The sequence below is a fragment of the Phalacrocorax carbo genome, chromosome 1, assembly GCF_963921805.1.
Source record: "Phalacrocorax carbo chromosome 1, bPhaCar2.1, whole genome shotgun sequence".
Lineage (NCBI taxonomy): Eukaryota > Metazoa > Chordata > Aves > Suliformes > Phalacrocoracidae > Phalacrocorax > Phalacrocorax carbo.
In genome coordinates this window covers 74,321,058-74,343,303 of record NC_087513.1, presented here as the reverse complement: position 1 = coordinate 74,343,303, position 22,246 = coordinate 74,321,058, and the positions used below count along the sequence as shown (strand labels likewise).

The 22,246-nt window shown below is 43.0% G+C and overlaps 1 protein-coding gene across 1 annotated transcript in view; it reads right to left on the bottom strand.

Annotated features, from left to right (window-relative positions):
* The window catches only part of ST8SIA1 (ST8 alpha-N-acetyl-neuraminide alpha-2,8-sialyltransferase 1), a 129,783-nt gene that overhangs the window by 92,416 nt on the left and 15,121 nt on the right, over positions 1 to 22,246 (bottom strand). The window contains exon 2 of the mRNA XM_064459991.1: positions 2,557 to 2,701. Coding sequence (XP_064316061.1) covers positions 2,557 to 2,701 — 145 coding nt within the window. The remainder of the gene's footprint in view (positions 1 to 2,556; positions 2,702 to 22,246) is intronic.

The following is a 22,246-nucleotide window of genomic DNA, read 5'->3' as shown; positions in this document are numbered from 1 at the left end:
ATAGCCAGCTTATTCTATGCCATAAAATATAGCAAGTTTCATATAACTGGTTCAGGACTGAGAAATCTTCTGCAAGCACAAAATGGCTTAAGCCCAGCACATCGATGTGGATCAAGCCTTTTTTATTTATTCCGGAGGAAATTTTTTTCCGATTATATCAACATAGTTGCAGCCCTTTACATTCCTATTACATCCCCTGAGTATTTCAGGGTATTATCCATATTTTATGAGTGGTTTTAAGCTTCTGGATACTTTTGAAAGGAATATTCATCTTCACAAAAATCACTTTCTAGTTGCTAGCAAGCTAATAGACACTGTTCTTCAAAGCAGAAGCCTGAAAAATTAGGCGAGTATTTTTCTTGAAACAGAGAGAGAGGCAGAAAAATACTTCGTTTAAGAATTTACTGCAAATAAATCTTCCTAAGCTTTTAAGCCTAGCAGGATTTCATCGGATAAACGTTTACAAAATTCCTCTGTGCAAAATACATAGGAATAACACATCAAGTTAGAAGCAGTGGTACTTGCAAGAAAAGAGGGAACACTAGTGAGTAGCACTTGTCAGAAGTGAACTGCCCATCAATTCATTGAAGGAATAGCATTTCTGGCACTGGTGCTAGAGCTGCTTTCTAGCATTGTTCTAGGGTTGGAACATCATAAAAATTCACCTTTTCCACCACCACCCCTACAATAGCATCTAGCCATCCTCTTGGCAGCCTGTTTGGCAAGCCTAAGGGACACTGAAGTCCCAACTCCTTAGCTCATGTTGTCCCTCAGCAGTTTGTCTCTCCAGCACTTCCCAGATCCTCACTCTCGATCCAGACAACTGATAAACTTTGAGGACCGAGCTTGGGAGCCTGGGAACCACTGGAGTTCCCAAGACTGTCTTTCCTCTCTAACCAGCATCTACCTCTCTGAAGGAGCCAATCCAGTACTCTGCTCCTTTCTGAGAGGATGTAGGACACCACTGTGGCCAGGCAGAGCATTAGGTTTTAATCCAAAGAAAACCAAATCTATAATCCCAAATCCACCACAAAATAGCAGCCTCCCTGTGCCATCCAGGTAGGGCTTTTCTGAAAAGTTGGAAGGGATGTACACATTTTGAGCAGCTGCTGCCAATATCTTCATGCCGTACAAAGTTCACAGCTTGCCAAGGATTTCAGTTTTCTCCAATAAATGGTGCAATATTGTAGCAACAAATCATACTAATCACCATAAAAAAGATTTACAGCTGCTACTTTGTGACACATCATAAACTTTCTACCAGTCTCAAAGGCAGGGAGAGAAATTCACTCCAGCCAGGGAGCCCCTTTCCAGCTGTACCGCAGGAAAAAACACTCGCCACACACATTTCAGCATCTACTTGTTGGTTAAGCTTGCCAGGACGCAGCAGCTGGGGAGCAGCCTGAGGGAGACTGAGGTCCATTAACCGGTTCATTGCAACAGGCACAGCCGAGTGAGAAGACAGCGGACTGGCAGCCTAAACAAGACTCAGCTGTAACGCTGCTCCTCCGGATGATGTCTTAACACAGAAAGTGGCTGTTCCCATCTCCTCTTGCCTACACTGCAGCTTCCCCTCACTCTTTCTCCACTAAAAGAAACTCACTCAGAGTCATAGCTCTGTGGTTGACATCTGGAATCTACTTTTTTTTCCAGAAAAACCCAACTTTTTTTATGTTTTATTTGCAGGATGAGTTTAACAAGTAAGAAGTCTGCTACATGTTTAACTGAAACCGCAACAAATGAAAAGCCCGGTGCGAATGACTCAACGCTCACTGGGAGGCTTAATAAATACCTATGCCTTAACTTTGAGAAATTAAAGTAACAGGTAAATCAACTAATACATCCAGATGTTTGGCTTTCTTTAAATGTGTAGCCACATAAAACATCTCTCCTTCCACATACAAAATTCAATGTAATAAACTCATTATTTAACATCAGCTCATCTATTAACTAAAAATGCAGGAAGCCTAGATCAGTATTACAAACTCCCAGTGCTCAAAACCCCTGCACTTAACCCAAGACACCTTTGCTGAACAACAAACCACTTCTAATATTCAAAACACAGTAAGAATCGACAAAGTCAAGTTGTTGGCTTCTGTTATTGGGCTCACGTTTCTTGCCATCAATAAACTTCATTAACTTGGAAGTAACTTGGACACCTTCACACAAAGCACTGTCACATCTTAGCTAAACAGACCTGAACTGAAGCAATCCTAGATGAGGTGCTCCCAGTGAGCTTGATCACTGACTGCAATGCAGAAATCACCTTCTTAAAATAGCCAGTACTTAGCATTTTAAAAAATCAAGACGAGTGGCTCAACCTCATCCCTTGTGTGCACCCACACACCTGAAAAGTGGCCAGGGAAATATTAACATGCATACAAATGTTTTATAATTTTCATAACATGGAAGTAAAAAAGCAGAGGAGACAGTTTTGTATTGAGAAACAAAGATTACATTTCTTGATGAGCATTTAGCCTATTTATTCTCATTCGTACCATGTTACCATTTAGTATATAAACACTTAAAGTGAAAAGGAAAAAGAAGCTTACTAACCTGTGGGAAGAGGGAGTAAGTTGCATTGTCAATAGTGAAAGAATATAAAAATTCCCCATCAAACCAGAGGTTCTTTCCCATCGGGGAGTTCAGCTTTGTCATAGCAAAGAGCTGCCCAGGGTCACAGCATTCTTCCAGCAGTTTCCTAGTGAAGGCAACCAAGAGAAAGAGCCATGTTAACTAGAGCCTTATCACACCTTCTCCAATGACCACCCCTCACACCTGAGATCCTGCTGCTCTCAGATGCTCCAAAGCAAGCCATTCATCTTCCCAGCCAGCAGATGAACCATTGGTGACTCTTTTTTTACTTACCAAAGGGCCAGAAAACCCGATTTATTTCAGAAAATCTCAGAAATAGTAATAAATTTAAACCCCCCCTTCACTTTTGAGTGGCATAGAAATAGAACCAAGGCTCAGCAAAAGAAACATCATCCTTTACAACCTATTCCAATGAATAAAAAACTGGTCTCCAACGCATATAGAAACCAGAGAAGCTCCTCTGAAAATAAAATCCAAGGTATATGAAAATTCAATACCAAACCTTGGATCATGAAGAGCAGGCCTCCTAAAACTGCACAGTTACGTAAGTTAAGTATGGAAAAATTTGGCATCTCTCTCCAGTTACTAAATAACCTTGTGCTACATTCACAGCAGTATTAGAGCCTGACTCCTAACTGAGGTCCAACTTGAGTCATCCCAGTCTGAGAGAGATATATATACACACACATATATATAGTGGATATTACACTTCTTGTTTCCTCGATGAAACTGCATATCCTCTTACACATTCATTTCCCCAAAATACTTATTACTCAGCTTCAGTAGAAATTTGAGAGCTGGCAAGGTGGTTGAAGGTTGTAGTGAACAAAAATCCTGTATCACAGCAAACTCAGCAATTAATAGCCTAAAATACAGAACAATGAAAAGCTCTAGACATCTGCAGGACAGGAATATCCTATCTTTCTGAAGCCCGCATGGAGTAGCTGTCTATAGGAAGGGTGATGCTCATATTAGTTTTTATATGTAATAGATGTATGTAAAATATACATTGCAGAATTATGCCATTACAGTATATTAAGATATTATTACCTATATTTCTTATTTATTTTAAAGGGAATCCTAAAGAGACAGATACCATTTCCAGTGGCTGCATAAGAGTTGCAGGTGGCAGGCAGGAAAACATCAGTTATTAGTGAATACTAAAATGCTTGATATAGCTGTTGTCCTCTGTGAAAGAGGAGATTTTATTCAAAACCGTTAAGTCATTTACAGAAATATTCAAATTTTGTAGGATTTTTGAAGTTTTACAGCTGTTTTTTCTTCTCTAAAAATTTATATTTTTTAAAAAAATCAATATTTTCCCCTATCAAAAATTTATTTTGCCACAAGTTAATACTTTTTTGCAACTGTGTGAATACTATTTTCCAAAATATAGATCAACTGAATATTTGATGAAAATAATAGAGTAAATTTGTTGTAATCTTAGCAAACAGCTTGAAAATGTTGCAAGGCAAACAGAAAACCTAAGGGTGTTAGTGCTATTTGTTAGCTTTCCTCACTGGGGAAGTTAAGTGATTTGCTCTGGTTTGGCTCCAGGGCCGTGCTGCCCCCACTGATACCCCCCCGGCACCTGGGACACCTCCTCACATGGAGGAAGGCTCTCAACAGACAGCAAGGATGCAAGCACAGGGAAGCTGGATTGAGGGCAGGAGGTCCATTCCTGTCCTAAAACAGGTACCTGAGAGTAGCCTTTGTACCTGACATGCAGGCAGATTCAACTGTTAAAAGGAAGTAAATTACACAAGGTAACTGCATATCGCATTTTGTTGTAAGTCAAGAGTCAGCTTCTATGAAGAGCTGCTAGGAAAGCCCTCCCGCTGTAATAAGCTGAGCAGCCCTCTGTCTCCACAGGCAGCCAAAGAGGTGAGTGATTTTTATAAAGACTCAATCAGAAGCTTATGACAGAGTGCTTCACGGCTCAAAATCTCAATATTTTGTCAATTTGACCCCACAGCACTGCACTGCAGAGCATGAGGCTCCACCACATATCCAGACCTTATACTGTGAGGGTACGGGACTCTCAACCACAGAGCGTGCTGCTGCTCAGACTGAAGTGCTACACTTCTGTGTGTTTTCTCCATACACACCTGAACTACTCCACCTGCATAAATAGGTATTTCAGAAAAGATGTAAAGCACTGTGGCTGGGTGCGTAAGTGAACCCCAAATTAATGAAGTCTAGGACAAAACTGTGTCCAGTTCTAGACCTCACAATTCAAGAAAGACACAGACAGTCTGGAGAGGGTCCAAAAGAGAGACATGATGATGATCAAAGGGCTGGAAAACCTGCCCTGTGAGGAAGCACTTAAGAAGTTAGGTCTTTTCTCTTTGGAGAAGAAAAGACTCAGGGGGGACCTCATCACAGTGTTCCAGTACTTGAAGGGCAGTTACAAAGAGGATGGATGCTCTTTCTTCACAAGGAGCCACACGGACAAGATAAGGGGCAATGGGGTACAAATTGCACTGAGAGAGGTTTCATTCTGATATCAGAAAGACATTTTTTACAGTGAGAACAATCATTCCCTGGAACAACTTCCCCAGGTACGTAGCAGAGTCCCCATTGCTGGAGGTTTTCAAGGTGCAATTAGACAAGGTGCTAGATAATTGCTGGTTGATCCAAACTCCGACCCACCATCAGTGAAGGAAGAGTTAGTACATGAATTACTACAGGAGCTTGACCCCTGCAAATCAATGGGCCCTGACGACATCCACCCAAGGGTGTTGAGAGAGATGGCTGACATCATTGCAAGGCCACTCTCCATAATCTTCGAGAAGTCATGGAGAATGGGGGATGTCCCAGAGGACTGGAGAAAGGCAAATATTACCCCTATCTACAAGAAGGGCTCGAGGGAGGATCCAGGTAACTACAGGCCCATCAGCCTTACTTCAATCCCTGGGAAAGTTATGGAACAAATCCTCCTGGCGGCCATCACAAGTCAAATGAAGCACGAGATTGGGAAAAGCCAACGTGGCTTCACTAAAGGCAGATCATGCTTGACAAACCTGGTGGCCTTCTATGACAAAGTGACTTGCCTGGTTGACATGGGGCGGGCAGTGGACATTGTCTACCTGGACTTCTCCAAGGCCTTTGATACAGTCCCCCACAGTCTCCTCCTGGAGACATTAATGCGTCATGGCCTAGACAAGTGGTCTGTGCAGTGGGTGGGGAACTGGCTGACAGGTCGCACCCAAAGGGTACTGATAAATAGCTCCTTTTCCAAGTGGCAACCTCTCACAAGTGGAGTCCCCCAGGGATTGATATCGGGCCCAATGTTATTCAATATCTTTATAAATGATCTGGATAACGCCATCAGGTGTAGCCTGATGAAGTTTGCTGATGACACCAAGTTGAGTGGGGAAGTAGACACTCCAGAAGGGAGAGCTGCTCTGCAGGGAGATCTGGACAGGCTGGAAGAGTGGGCCAGCAAGAACCTTAGGAAGTTCAACAAGGAGAAGTATAAGATCATGCACCTGGGAAAACATAATCCGGGAGTGCAGTACAGACTGGGATCTACCTGGCTGGACAGCACCTCTGTGGAAAGGGACCTGGGGGTCCTGGTGGACAGAAAGCTCAGCATGAGCGAACAGTGGGCTGCTGCTGTGTCCAAGAATGCCAACAGGATGCTGGGTTGCATCAAAAAGGGCATCGCCAGCAGAGGTAAAGAAGTCATCATCCCGCTCCACTCAGCGCTTGTCAAGCCACACCTGGAGTACTGTGTACAGTTCTGGTCCCCGCTGTACAAAAAGGATGTGGACAGGCTGGAAGGGGTCCAGAGAAGGGCCACCAAGATGATCAAAGGACTGGGAAGCTGCTGTATGAGGATAGGCTGGGAGAGCTGGCTTTGTTCAGCCTTGAGAAAAGAAGGCTTAGAGGGGATCTCATCACCATGTGCCAGTACTTAGGGAGTAGTTACAAAGAAGATGGAGGCTCCCTGTTTACACAGAGTCACATGGAGAGGACAAAAGGGAGAATGGACACAAATTGCTCTTGGGGAGATTCCGATTGGACACAAGAGGAAATAATCACATCTAGAATCCATTTCCCGCAAAATGTTGGACCAGGTGATTGTTTGAGGTCCCTTACCACCTCAGCAGTTCTGTGATTCTGGAACTGTTCCCCTTTAGATTGCCCATTACAGAGCTGGCTAACCTCCCTTTGAGCAGAACAGAGCAACATGTTAGCCATATTGGCAAATTCCATTCCTAGAAACACCAATGGGTCTACCTATACCCCCCCACAGAAAGGCTTCACATCATCCTCCTGCTGGTGCCCAAATAAAGCCTTCATCACAGAACTGTGAAACTCAGGCTAGAGGAAATTTGAAATCTCTTGCCAAATAACCTTTGCAAAACAGTTTAAGACAGGCATGGAACATTGTTCCAAGTACAAGATTTGAGAGTGGAGATTTTTCTGTTGCAGCCTTTGGAAAATTATTTCTCTGCCAAGTGGAAAGAAAATAATTTTTGCCTATCTTTCCCCTCTTTTTCTTTGTATTATCGATCCCCACAGCAATTTCTTCAAGAAAGCATAAGGTAATCCAAGATCAGCTGGAACCTCAACTCTACATATTGTTGTTTGTTATACAACTGTAAAACAAACTCAAAACTTCCAAGTGAAATCCTGCAATTCATACCTTCTCTGGAACTCTGGTCTGAGCAAGAAGCACAAAAATAACTGATAACTCAGTGGAAAAGTATCTAGGGAATGATTTATATTAATGAATCTTTCCTTAGCCAGGGTAAACAGATGAGCTATGGAACAGCTCTTTGTATGATTCCTCCCTTCCCCCCACCTCTTAGACTAGATATATGTATCTACACTTTCCCCTCCCCAAAAATTAATTCTTCCAGTTACCACTGAATCCTTCATTAATAAACCTATTATGAAAAGCGGTAGGTGCCTCCTGAAAGGTCCACAGAAAGGCAGGTCACTAGTTCAAGTATGCATCTGTATGTATTAGCACAAAAGCCTTGTGCAGTCACATGTGCTTTCTGTCAGAAAAGAATAATTATTAAAAGTATCACATTATTCAGTCTCTCTTTCTGATCCAAATCACAAAGTGAGGAAAGCTCCATAGGAAAACGTGCATTAAAAAGCAGAATGGATTCAAAGGCGAACCTAAAGCAGGGTACTTTGCAGGATCAGGGAGTCTGAGCTGACTTGCTGAGCTTGATCAAAACATACAGCTAACACGTTATGATAGAATTTGCAAAAATGTAGCAGCTTTTAGCCAGAGATCTCTATTCACTGCAAGCATTCCTTCACTCACAGGACATAAATAATATACCTTTGACTCAAAGTTATCTCCAATTCAGAGGAGACCTGTGTATGAAAGGAATTAAACAACTTGAATATTGGTATTGAAAAGGCACTGGGAGCCCTCATCTCTGAGAGCACTTAAGGGACAAATCCCTACTTGTGAGAGAAGCAGGAGAAAAGTTACTTGAGAATCTCACTTCAGGCCTCTAAGATTTGAGCCGGAATTGGGCACCAAGTAGGTCATTAACTACAAGGCAGCATTAGCTCTGAAGTGGCCCTGCATATTGTCTCAAGCAGCAACCTGTGCACAAGGTGGGAGCTGAGCAGCTGTTTTGAGACCTTAGCCATATCCCCGCAACACACTTTGCTGAGGTTATACCAGCAGACATTCCACATTGAAAGAAGCAGAGCAAAACAGTTGGTGCCAAGGATCCTACATCCACGTTACCTTATTTTAATGGGATTTACTGCAGACTAACTCTGGACTGATTCCATAAAGAGCCTGTGAGTGGCTGTAGCACACTGAGGGCATTACTGAAGTGCAATAACTGGCGACAATCGGGAGATTTGCCTCAAAAGCCCACTTCTGACCAAAGGCTAATAAAGGCGCACCCTCCTCCACCTAAAAGCAGAGAGGAAGCCACACCTCCTTACAAAGTCTAAACATAAATTATAACATAAAGTCAGGGAAAGAGCTTGCATAAAAATCCTAAACTACTTATTCTTCATCTTGAATTAATGAACTTTTCAGCCTCATTTCAGTTTGCAGCCAGTTAACACTTAATCTCACCCTGGTTTGACTCCGGTCCCAGCCAATAATGACTCAATAGCTAGTTCAAACATACCAAATGGCTTAAAACCGGCCAAACAGAACATCTAAAAGCAGAAATGGGTAATTCCACAGCATGGGTTGTCGGCCAGGAGGTTACAGCCCTTTAGCTATCTCTTCTCCACAGATGGAGCAGGTCCTGCCTCGCCAGCACACCACCACTTCTCCAGCTCTCTTTGCCATGCCTGCCTTGTGATGATGCACTACATGAAGCACGTAAGCGCTGCCATCACTGTGTAAGGGAGGGATAGCAAAATTCTTCCTCTCAGATTTTTCCTTTTAAATCCATGCAAGGGGGATGTAGTATATCAATGAGGAAAATACCAGGTTGATGGGGAACCACTTGTCAGGCAGCAGCAAGAAGGGGGCAGCTTCATGAAGAAGGACTGAAAGCTTATGCTTGATCATAAATGGAGCAATGGGCAGAGGATGTATGGCATAGCATGGCATCCAGGGTGCAAGGGTAAGGGTCCCAGGTGAGGCTGGTGAGGGCTGTTAAGGCTGGTGCCCCGACACTGGTAACACTACCAACACCCCTTTTTCTGTCCCAAGGGGATAGCAGTTTTACAGCAAATCACACATACACACTTGCTGAACTTTGCACTGAACAGGACCCCATCCAGGTCTGTAGAGCAGTGCCCTGTGAAGGATGATCCTGCACACACGGGAAGGGGAGAGAACAGGAGAAGCAACAGCTTGGTGCTGCTCCGCAGGTCCGAGCAAGTACCAGCAGTCCCCATGCTGAACAAGGGCATTGATTACCATTGCTCAAAAATGGTAACACAAAACTTATTATTACTGTTCCATTAGTTTGGCTTCAATGGCAGCAGAAAAATAACGACAGAGGTTCAGGTTCAAGTTTGAGATAAAAATAATTGGTCAAACCAAATGCTTTAGTCAGACTGCTCAGCTGCCTGGGTTTAGCTGGTATCACGATTGCCTACATCTGGTGACTACAAAATGGAGCCAGGAGCTGACAGCACAAGACTGCAGGATTTGGTCTGACCTAAACCTCCTTTTCTTTACATTGCAATTCACGTTTACCTCAACTTCCCATGTTTTGCTTTAGGATCAAATGAATTTCTCATTAGAGAAAAAAATTAATCTGCCTTTGGAGCATCAGCCAGTGTCAAGCCAAAACCATTGGGCCTTTGCTCACAACCAGGGATTTAAGGTGCTGCTGAAGAAGCAGTAGAGGCAGGTGGACCTCCCGGTAGCCTTGTGGACTCCTCAACTAAATCAATACCTACTTCCCAGCACATGCATGCTTAAGGGACCCTGGGCTAACAACCCTATCAGAAATACTTTTGGGATTAATGTCAACAGAGGCTCTGAAACACAACTGGTCTGACCACCTTCAACAGTATGAGTCTCAAAATCTAATCCTAAAGTTTTCTAAATTAGGTCTTCAGCATAATGTTTTTGTAAGAAAAATACATCCCCATGTTCTTGCAAGAAGTTTTGGTGGCTAGGGAGAAACCACAATTGTTGCTTAATTGTTAAAATCTTGCCTTTAACAAATTTGCACCCAGTTTAGAGTTTGAATTTTTGGCACTTCAAGTTTTGCCTGATTTTTTAAATTACTTTTTCCCCCTCCCTTAAGAGATCCCTGGCTTCTCAGATTTCACCCTCCCTTCTGATGAGTGGAAAAGGTGAAGTTTCCTGAATTTCTCACTTTGAACAAAGTTTTTTATTCCTTCCATCATTCCTCTGGCTATTATCTCCTTTTCAAAATCCACCTCTAAATATTCCCAGCTTGGAAATAACATTTCTAGGGTAGTCACCCCCTGCCAACTATAGGGACAAAATGACCTCTCTGTTATTACCCATCAGTCCCATGTCCAAGGCCAAAGCACATTTAACTGACTAACTGTTTAGCAGTCTTTTCACTGCCAATGCTTCCTAGGATGGAGACATCCATCTGTAACTGCAACCTGCACTCTGGTTTGCTAAATGGGAGATTTCACATACAGCTCTACTGAAAATTAGGAAGCTTAGCAGGAAACCCAGGCTGCTGTGTCTCCTTGGCCTGTCCCCTGGATCAGTTGCTGCCCTGCTCCTTTTCTCATCTGAAAAATTTATCAACAATATTTTAATGTTGCCTTGCAGATCAGTGATTAAAAGAAATGCAGAGGATCGAGAATTAATCTGAGCAAGTTCACACCTGGACACATCCTGAGTTCATCCATCCAATCACCATCACCATCTAAGAAGGTTAAAAAAAAAAATCTAGCCCCATATGCAGTCTCCAACAGTAGGAACAGTAGGAAGTAGCTAATGCTTACAGCTGTAAGAGAGCCCTTTCACATAGCCACATAATGGCTATACTTGTGGCCATTTTTTGCTCCAAGCTGACAGCCTGAGAATTTTATGGCTCTACAGAAGCCATTCAGTAACAGTAAAATCACTGACAGAATTACAGCCAGTGCAGTCACATGAGCTTGTAGCTGAAGTTGGCATTTGGCTTCTGAATATTCTGTGAAAGCATCATTAGTTGGGTTTGGTCACACACATTGAATTTCTCTTTCCCAAAGAGTTCAATACAATACTTGTAATGGGGAGTTAGCCTGAAGATGACACTGAGGCTTTGTAGTTTTCATGGTGTTTAAAGTACCTTACTGTTCAAGGCATGCTAGCCTGCACTTTCGGCAGGGCAGAAGACAGCAAACGTAAGGAAACTGCAAGTGGAACGTAATGCTCTTATCAGGGCAGATATCACACACATCAAACTCTTGCTTCAAATGCCTAACTGCCCCTGTACCAAAGCTGTGGGTAGAACACAAGCAACCGCTATGAATTTACTAGGGAGAGGGAGGGAAGAGGCTGTCACCTTTCTGCTAGCACCAGACGCTAAGGGACTCACTGAATGTACTCCAAGTCACAAAACACAGGGCCATGTGGTCCTTCTCCTTCACATCAAGAATGGAACTGGCTTCAGCCTTGTCAAGTATTTTGGCACCACTCCTCTCTATAGCAGACTCCACCCCACCTCAGATGAAATTTAAAACTACCCTCAGCACAACTATTCAGGAATATGATCTTAAAATTGCCTTCCTGGGAACATCATGGACAAGTACCAAAAGAATAAGAGAACAGCCAATGCAAATGCTCTTGATATTCACAAAAGCATACCAGATTGGGTTTTTTGGGAAAGCAGTACTAGTTTAAGCTCTAACTAAAATTACGACCTTTGCCAAAAACAACACCCAAATCAAGAATATATTGCTCTGCACAGGTTCGTTTCTGAAAATCCCCCAGTAACCTAACCTGGAAGAACAGGTCTAAATGCAATGAAAAAGAAATATGAAAAAGAGTGGACATCACAGAGCAGAACAGAGAGATAATCTGGTCTACTTCCCAGCCAAGCTTTCAGCAATATGATAAGATTTTATGAAGACTGATGTCATGACAGTTTCTCTCCTCACATTTATTAATATATTGTTTCTCATTATGAAACTTTCAACCTATTTCAATGACCCCTGCAGCAATTCCTGGTGCCTGAACTTTACAGGGATCATGTCATACTTCCCCCATCTTCCTCAAGAAAAGAAAGATATCAGGATAATAAAAAGGTCACAGGCAAAAGCAAATCATGTACTGAACTGCCTGGCGCTGCAGCCTGCACAAAAGGAAAGATGTTGCAGAGACCACAGATACTTCTCAGAATAAGGACAGTTCATGAAAACCACCTTCATTAGCTTAGCAGTAGAGCTGTATGTGACTTTTTAAAGGAATTTTAACTGCAAAGCATTGGATAATTTGTTATGAACTGCCAAATTAATAGTTCTGGATATTTCTCAGTGAACAGAAGTCTACCTGAACATCTGACAAGACGTAAGTTTACCTTTCCTTCTGCCAATTCTTTTACTTACAAACTGAGCAGATTTGATCTGGAAAGCTATTGAAACACAGAGTTGTTAGACTCTTTTCAGAGAAAATACATTTTGATTCATGCAAACTTGCTTCAAACTGCTATGCACAAAGCCTGCTTATAAGCTTTGAAACACAAATTATAATGTATGAACTATAGAGTATGAATTCTAGTATTTGGTCAGATTAAGTTTTTCTAAGACTCTCATAGCAGATGTATGAAGAACTATATATATCAAAACCACCACAAGTTGTGACTTGCAATAACAAAAACAGCCCTGTAGCGCTGCTTTATTAATCGTGCTGTAAATATACTGGAATGCAGGATGCCTCTGAGTTGTCTGTGTTGTTCCCAATGAAACCCCAAACACATCCAGGAGAGAGAGCAGCAGTGATGTGTCATCTCACCTAGGAACTGCGACGAACAGCCACATTCCCTCGAGAAGAGATAAACTTGAGCACGAGTTGATGGTTTCTGGGCAGCAGCCAGCAGCTCAAGAGAAGTGACCTCACATGATGCTGGAATTCACTGGCACTGCACCAGACTGCTCCTGTGCTTTGCTAATGCCCCCACCACCAGCCCCTAAATATGACAACTGTGCTTGAGGGCCCGTCCCAGAGAAGGCACAGGGTTCATCTCACCTCATTTACAGTATTTGAAATGTAAACCAAGTTACTCTGAGGGTTCTTCATAGTGGAGATAGTTTCCTTCAGGGTGTGATTCATCTCAAACTAAACAGACACCTATTTCCTGTCCAATGACCATAAAGAGACCTACTGCCTTAGACAGAGACATCTAAGTTTGGTAGTTTAATTTCAGTCCACAAAGCCAGACCTGCTGCTCCAGGCCTGAGAAAGCCTATCAAGGCTCCTGCAGTTAACGCAAGCTGTGAGGGAGGGACTGTAGGTCTTCTGCCCATCTACAGCATCTCACAGAAGGATGCTATTTGCCAGCAGCCTCATCTGATGGTCTTCCAGCTCTTCTCATACAGCCCTCACAGTGGGCTGTCAGAAAGATGAAATGGCACAACTGCATAAACTGATAAGTTTTGTCAGAGAGAATTCAGAGGCAAAGGGGAGTGGGGCAGGGGGAACAGATAATTGCTTCATACACTATTCTTTTTTTTATCTTATATACCTGGCAGGAGGAGAGCAGCCTTCACAGAGATGAGGTGAAATTAATGTATTGCTGTCTTGCAAAATAGCAGAACCATCAACTCAGACATAAGTTACAATACATGGAGGTGCTGCTGCAGGGGGAAAATGAGTTGTTCTTACCACCTTCCTGTGTTCCTTTCAGCAAAATTGCTGCTTGCTTTGCACCACTACAAGCACAAAGAAATATTTGGCTTCAACAAGGGCACAGGATGGCTGTGTTCTTCTAGAAGAAGGAGATTCACTAAAAATAAATCGAGCAGTTCTAATCTTACATTTGAGCTTGTAATATCTCGAGTGATGATACATACCACCTAGATCTAAGGAGTCAATTATCACACTACAGTGACTTCTCCAACCGCTTTTGCAACCCAGATAAAAGCCCCGTAAGTATTATATAATACCTCTTTCAAAAGTGCCCCCATGCTCCAAGAAAGTCCATAGGGTGCTTTTTACTAATTGGATCAGTTAAAGTCATGCCCCTCCATAGAAGGTGAACTGGCCAGACAAAAAAAAAAAAAAATCCTCACAGCTTTAAACATCTTGAAATGCCTAAAAACTGAGACCACAGAAATGGAAAGGAATAATTCTCTACTGGTCAGTCTGAGGGCTTTTTGATGCAAAAACTGTAGGTAACCAGGCAGCCATAGCCTATACATGTGATAGAGACAGGAATATGTAAAAGTATCATATGAACAGGCGTGAAAGAACAATGTATTTTTATAGGCATATGAAGCTACACATTTTGGTGGAAGTTTTAACCCATCAAAGACACATGAATAGATCTACAACTGAAGGAAGCTCTGTTTTGAAGACAAACTTGTTCCTCCCACTTTTCAGAAACTGCTTCCCACACTTCATAACTATCAGTTGTTTAGGAGACAGAGTGAGTTTTGCCTGGTTGGGAAGCATCCATTAGATGACCTGCCAGCTAACAGGATGAGCTGATCAGCCAAACAGTAGGCCAAACAAAACAGGAAACTTTGGGTTTGATCTCCCTCACCTATCCAGCTGCTGTTTTTCATGAAACTTGTCAGAACTGACTACATTTAAGACTTCTATTATTCTGTCTAATTTGGATGAAAACAGTGAGTGAGACAAATTTCTCACAGACAAAGGGCGTGGATTATGATGGAGATTCCAGGCATATATATCACATTTCCACTGGCTGGGAAGGGGTAAAAAAACCCAATAAATGCCAACTAATGCCTTGCTTTAGCTTTCTTGAAAAGGGCATCAACAAAACTGTGTTCTTTGTTGCCCCCGTTGCACTAGTTAAGCTGTAATAGTCCAATTTTGGGTGAAAGCCATGATTTAATGCACCATCAAGCACTGACACTGGATTTCACTTACAGCCCGAACTGCTGCAACCATCAACATCACTTTTGAAAACAGCTGATCAGTTGGCCAAGTAGCCAGAGATACATCTGAACTGAGTTCAGTGATCCTTCTGTATGCTGACAGATGGCTTCTAAGAGCTGAAAATGAATGGTAAAATTAGCACAGATTAAAACGGAGCCATTTACCTGAAACATACCTTGAACTTGCATTTCCGCTGTTTGTCGTTACAGGCTTCATTTCTGAAGCAGTTTTGCTAATGTGTTTTAAATCTTGCCTGCATACTACGTGCTATAAAACCAATTTCATTGATGCAAAGACTTTGCTAAATGCAGTAAGTGGATTAAAACAAAGGAAAGGCACATCTGATTTGGAACATCTTTTCATTAGAAGCTCCAATTCCAAGTCTCTTTAAGGCTCTTTTCCTCTGGTGAAGCCAGAGAAAAAAAGTTAAATGGCAATCATCTTGCACTCATCTTTAACTCCATCATATTTGAATTCTGGCTATTGCCTGTTCTACAGGCTTACTGAAATCAGAAAGGATCCCACCAGCTCCAAGTTGAAATGAGTCTGTTCTTACAAGGAAGGTCTCCTGAGATCCTTTCACTAGTCATCTCCAAACACCTGCCCCAGGAACAAAGGACAACATACCCTCTCTGTCTTCACAGCTTGCTCTTCTCAAGGCCCAGGAAAAAAAAAAAAAAATCAAGTTTCTTGATGATCAGCAGGGTATACTGCAGAACTGGGACTCTGGTATGATAAAGCAAAAACATAAGCCAATGCTAAGCCTGTTTGTGGACCACAGGATTTCTTTTTTCAACTCTCCTACTTCTGTTCTCGGTGGCTGAGTGACAGGTATGTGTTGTAGTACTTGATTCACAATGCAGGAGCACTTAGTGGTTGATGCTCCATTTTGCACTCATGTAACAGTCTACTGGCATGCTTCAAGTCTCAGTGTTCTTCCTAAGATGCTCATGCCACCAAAGCCCAGCCACCACACAGTTAGGCATCTATTTTATGTTGGTCATCTAGACTTTCCACAGTCAACAGAAGGGCACTTCCTCCACCGTAACACAGGTATCTAAGGCAGAAGAGAACTGCCAGTATCTGCAAGTACCTCTGCCTGTTCATTACTTATAGCAGGAGGAAACTATAGTAAGAGTACTAACAGACAAATTTAACTTTTAGATAGTTAAAGTAAGTGCGATGAACCTCAGTCTGCTATATCCATAGGTGATTAAAATCTGTTGCTTTTCCCCTGGCCTAGACAATAGGAACACAATCACAGGAAAGTGATATTTTTTTTCCTTTCTGAACATATCTCAGTAACAGCCATATGCCTTACTCCCTCTAGCACCTCATTAGAAAGGATAAAATGCTGACGCAGAAGTAAACTTTTGCCATTTGCTCTCAACAGTGCTGCCAACTTATTGACAACTCTATGTATAATGTCTCTTATGATTACTTAAAATGTACTCAGACCTCCACTCTCACCAATGCTCACTACTGCATAGTAACCTAGCTAGTATCTAACAGGAGGTATGGAAGAGTCCAGTAGACATTCTCCCACTTTCCACCCACATCAACTTATTTCTAAGTCACGCCACTCCTTTTCTGGTAACCTACCCTGGGCCAAGTCCCTTTGGCTACAGTCACAGCACCAATTCACTGTTTACCACCACAGCTATACACTTTGATTTCAGGGTGTATAAAACATTGGGAATATCCTGGTGTCAGACTTAAGTAGCCAGGACCTAAGCACTCTGTGTTTCCTCTAAACATGTATTCTGCATTTCTATTAGTCAACTGCTGCTTTCGAAGGACATGCAGAGGCTTATCATCTGACCTATTCCAAACTGTAAGAAGAGCAGGCAGGATTCCCCTGAACACTTCCCCGAAACAGCTAGAAAGAACTTGCCAGTGTAATCAGGGAACATAAATGTGGCCTTTCAGGACAAATATTCACATGGCACTGAAAGCACAGTTTCTAAAACTCCCATCTCCAAAACTCCCAGAATTTCACCAGCCCATCACTACATCTTGTCAGGGCTCTGAAACAGTCCTTAGCATAATCCAAACAGCTTCAGCCATCAAGGTCATCACATTTACAACTCCAGCTTCCAACTCATTGCATGCTATTTTGCCATTACCATTAAACAACTGATATTTGGCAGCACTCACTGGCAAAAACAGAGTTTCACAACACACCACAATGTTTACTGGTTTAGGTTTGGTTCTGGGGGCTTGGGGATGGGAAGGTTGCCCAAAGAGGCATAGAAGAAGCAGCAGAAACAGAAACCAGGCAGTTGCTTAGCAGTGAGAAAGAAGGCATGAGGAGGAGACAGGAACCATGTTCCAGTCTATCCTAATCTAACTAGTTTGCTTCACTATGCTCTGTGCTGCTGGGAATAAGTCAGGAATGCACAAACCCCATTACCTGGAGCAATCAAACTGCTTCCCTGGGGATAAACATGACTTATGTACTAAGCTCTTCTAGGCCTTAAGTCCTGGCAAAAAAAAAGCAATGTATCCAATTCAGCCCTCTGTCTAATCTGGTGGCCTTTAACAAGTTAACACTAAATGCAAGAGAGGAATTCCTAAAAGCCTGTCAAACACAAAACTGCAGAGATTACTACATGCTATGACTCCTACCTAACTTTGCCAAGATGTTTATTTTCCATCTACCTCTCTTGCCTCTGCCATCTGCCGGACCTGCCCCCAGCTATACAATCACACCTCCTCTGCACAGGCATGCACGCCGAGCAGGCGGTTTTGGGAAACCCTAGGGTTCCAGCGCTGCAAAACAGCTTCTCTACAGCTATGGGAAATGTTCCTGTTGGAATTCAAGTCTGGGGTTTTACTTTCCCTCCTCTTTCTGCTCCACTGGTTGAGAGTTTTCCATCCTTCTTAGACTTCTTTATTCTCAAAAACCCAGTTACATAATTCATTAGAGTTAAGGTAGTAAATAGATGAACTGTTGCTGTTTAGATAGCTGCACGGCATACCACAGCAATGCAAAACATGCTACCTTGTAATGCCTGCAATAACTATATATACTGCAACATTATGAAATTCTAAATAAAAGCAAAACCTGAAGTGTTTGACATACACGGCCACATATCACAGAAAACTATTTTTGCTTGAAGGACTGTTGAAATCCTACATTTAATTAGATGCCACGCTCTAGTTTTCACAGACTACCCATAATCCAAAGAAATCTAAATAATAAAAAATACACGAACTAGGTTCTGAAAAGAACTGAAAGGGGAATTTTTAAACCAGCATTTGTGAACAAGACATAAAACTCACAGCCATGCAAAGTCTATCAGGCTAGCGTGTCCAAACGATCCCACTAAACAGGAAAGGGGAAGAGGAGCTGTACTACTCCTGAAGAATTACGCAAACTCTGCACAGCTGGAGCTCCATCAACCAGGGCCTTTCTCCATAGTGAACGAGCAGCAAGCTGGAGCGTAGTGCATCTGCTCAGACCTTCCACCTTCATCTCACACTAGGTAATCATCATGGGGAACAAACTATTTCAAGACAGAAGAGACATCCTTCAACCACTGTCAAGTAGCACTCTTCTGCCCAAGGGAGGAACGACCTTCTTGTTTCCCATCCACCTTCTGCCTCTGATGCTCTGTTGCTTCACCACCAGCTGAAGGTTGTCTTGAGCAACTCCCCATCTCTCCTACAAACAGATGAGTAACCTGTCCCAGACGTCCACGTTGTCAGTTCCAGAAAAGTGAGGCACAGTGCTAGTAACAGAAAACTCCTTTAAACAACTCAAGGAAGTCTCTGGATCACAAACTCTGGGTCCGCTAGGAGACTTACATCTCCCAGGCACATATAGGAAGGGCAACACAGAGTGATGCAAGCAACCTGGGAGATTTCTGGGGTGTGTCAGGGATAATTTTTGATACAGGTATTGCTGGGTCAACTTAAAGCTGGATATACTATTCAGTAACAAGGAAGCACTGGTTTGATAATCAATAGACACCTTGGCCCATGATACAGTGGTATTCAAGATCCTGAGGGGAGTGAGGAAGGAGAGTAGCAGATTCTATAATTTATTGCTAGATCTTGAACTCATCAGTTTGGACTGGAAGTAGCTTGTAATCATTTATGAGCATTGTGGAAATTACATGTCAAAAACAAAGGTCCCATAGCAGAGACACGGAGCAGAGGCAGTCCCTGGCCCAAACAGATGGTCACCCAGGACACGCTCTCTTTCTGAACCCTTCCTCCCCAGCTTGCCAGGACAGCACTGGACTGATTTCATGATGAATGGGCAATACAGATGCTGGGTTTGTGTTTTTTCTTCCTGCTACTGAGTAAACATGAGAAACAGATCCTGTCAGGCAGATAAATGGTAGTCTCTGCAATCAGTGTGAGACACTCATGTTCTCACCCGCAGGATGTATGTTGCACAAAAGTTAACCCAACATTTAGAGAGAGAGAGACAGACAGAGAGAACACCTAAGAGAACACATAATTTCACCGCTTTCCACTCCACCTCCTACCCAGTGAGATTAGTCTGCAGAAGGTGCTGGCAGTTCACAACCAGAAGGGTCGAAGCTCCCTGACTGCCCCCATAAATCCCTCACCTTCCCAGAGCTGTTCCACAGTTTGGAACTAAACTAGCCAAGTGCAGTGTGGCAAAGGTATTCTGGAGTAGCTGAATATCCTCAGCACAGGGCAGTTTTGAGCCCGTTTCTAAATACATATAATCTATGCAGCATTTTAATACCAACAATGTGTACAACCCTACTAGAACACCAAGTGAAAAGTCATCTCAGCATAAGTGCCATGGGTTGCATCCAGAGAAAACAAAGAGTGCCTTTGTTTTAAAATCTCACCTCAAAACCTTAGTAACCAATCCCAGTGTTAGACACGAGAAGTCGAAGAATTGCCCGTTGTAATTCATCATCCCTAAGCATGAGCTGCTGCTGTCCCAAAGGACAGTCTAAACCTCAGCAAACAAAGTTCACTAGGTGCCAAGTCTGTGGATTGTCTAGTTGGCAACATGCAATCACAGAAGGAAAAAAAAAACAGAGCAACAAATGTTGTTTTCCTGTCTTATTGCTAACCATATGGACATTTTCCCTACCACAGCTCTTAAGTAGGACAGGTACCAGAGATAGCTGCAGCGTGTGGGCTGTACTCCACATACTTCATCACTCTACTAACAAATCTCACCACTTTAACAGTCATCTCTAGAGCAAAACTATTCCCATTCCTCTTATCTTGTAGCATGAAAATGCCCTATCCTTTTACAGTTTCATAGCCTCTCTTATACCTCACATAGGCCATGGAAACTGGACCCTCAATTTACTGAAGTGATCTGCTTCCATCTGATACTTGATCTTCTTAACTGAGATTATAATTTAACCCATGCTGGTTTAATTAATTGTTACCTCCTTGGGTTATCTTGCCTAACTAACTGAGCTGTTCTTAAATTGTCCACTTCACTAAATGTTTCATTCTTAATTGATTGCCCTTCTGATTTATCCACATATTTGTTCTCAAATTTCCTAACTACAGTCTTTCTCTGCTCTAATGCGTCACATAAACTTTTCTTTATTCTCTGCTTTTAATATTTATCCTTTTTCAGTGCCCCTGCTATTACAAACTACTTGCGGCTATTGTGTTAAACCCTCCTGATCTTCCACCCCACTTCCAACCTACCAAGGCCCCCCCACCTCACCACCTTACCATCATCCACTCCCATCCTGCCCTCCAAGCACATGTAGCCTTTCCTTCTAGAGTACTCCACTCCACAATCCCTTCCTCTCATCCGACAAGAGGGTTCTGACACGTTTCCCAATAGAAAACTCAGTTTTTAACTAAGAATACAAATATATGAAGGAAGACATCCTGTCCCTGAGAGCAGCCAGCAACCAGGACAAGACTAACACAGGGAGGGAAGAAGGAATATTGTACGTGGTTTGTTGCAGGCAGGAGAGAGCACACTCTTGTCCTTGAAATTACGTGAACTGTCTGCTCCTGGCTTGATGGCTCATTATTGTTTATGGTTTGGTCCGAGCTGGGCTCCCAGCAGGGAAGGACTACTGGGAGGAGGACAGAGGTCGGGAAGCTGCTTGCCCTTAGTCACAAAGAAAAGGCCATTCCCTGCTCAGCAGGGGCTGGGCCCGCCTGGCCCAGAAAGGCTGGAAAAGGCAGAGAGGCAGGGTTCTGGCAGCCAGCAAGCAATTCTGAGGGCACCTAGGAAAAAAGGATAGATTTTAGATAGGCATGGCAAACAAAGTTTAAGTGAGGGCACTGGCTGACCTACCCGTCCTGTCCACCTCACAGATGTCTGAATTTGCTGGTTAACTTCAGCAACACTTGAACAAGGAAGAGGGAAAGTATCAAATATGATTAAGATCCTACAAGTTTGGTGAAAACTTGGGTAGAAGGGAGACCCAAATTTAGGAGCCCCATGCCAGCAGAGCTGTGCACCCTGCCCGAGCGCAGCCAGCTGCTCAGTCAGCACCTGCGGCCACTCGCTCCACTGTCATGTCACAGGGGACAAAAGGAGTTGAGAGAACTGGGACACAAATGGAGCCTAATTAGCACTGCTATTTATAGCACAACTTACTCTTTAAAGTGGGAAGAGATGCTAGTGACAACTGAGGTAGTTTTGGAGTTGATCCAAAGCATTACAGTAATCCGCTTCAAAAACAGTGGGGGACAGGTTATTCCTGAGCCGGCATGCCTGCAATGTCTCCTGTGAGCAAGTTCTCAAGGGACAGCATCCACAGTGACTACCTGGCCTCCAGAAAGGGAGGGATGCAAGGGCCTGACAAGGGAAAGGAAGTAAGAAACCCTACGGGTACCTCCCCACCGGCACACTTGTAACACTTCTTTCACTTGCTGATACTGGCAGGGTCCGGATATTATGGTGTAAGACAGCAATGGATCCCTCCATAAAAGAGCTGCTAGCACAGCAACAGAGGAGTCTCTGGTAAGCAGGGAGGACATTACAGCAATGCTGGCCATAGAGAATAACTTTGAGTAGAGTCTTCATGAACTGCTCCAGTTTAAAATAAATGGATGAGTGGACCAGTGCAGGTCTGCTACTGAGACACTCAGTGTCATACAAATTTTGATAAACAAAGAAATAAATCTTAGTTAGTACTCTTCTGAGAGGAGGTATACCAGCTTCCTCAGGAGAGG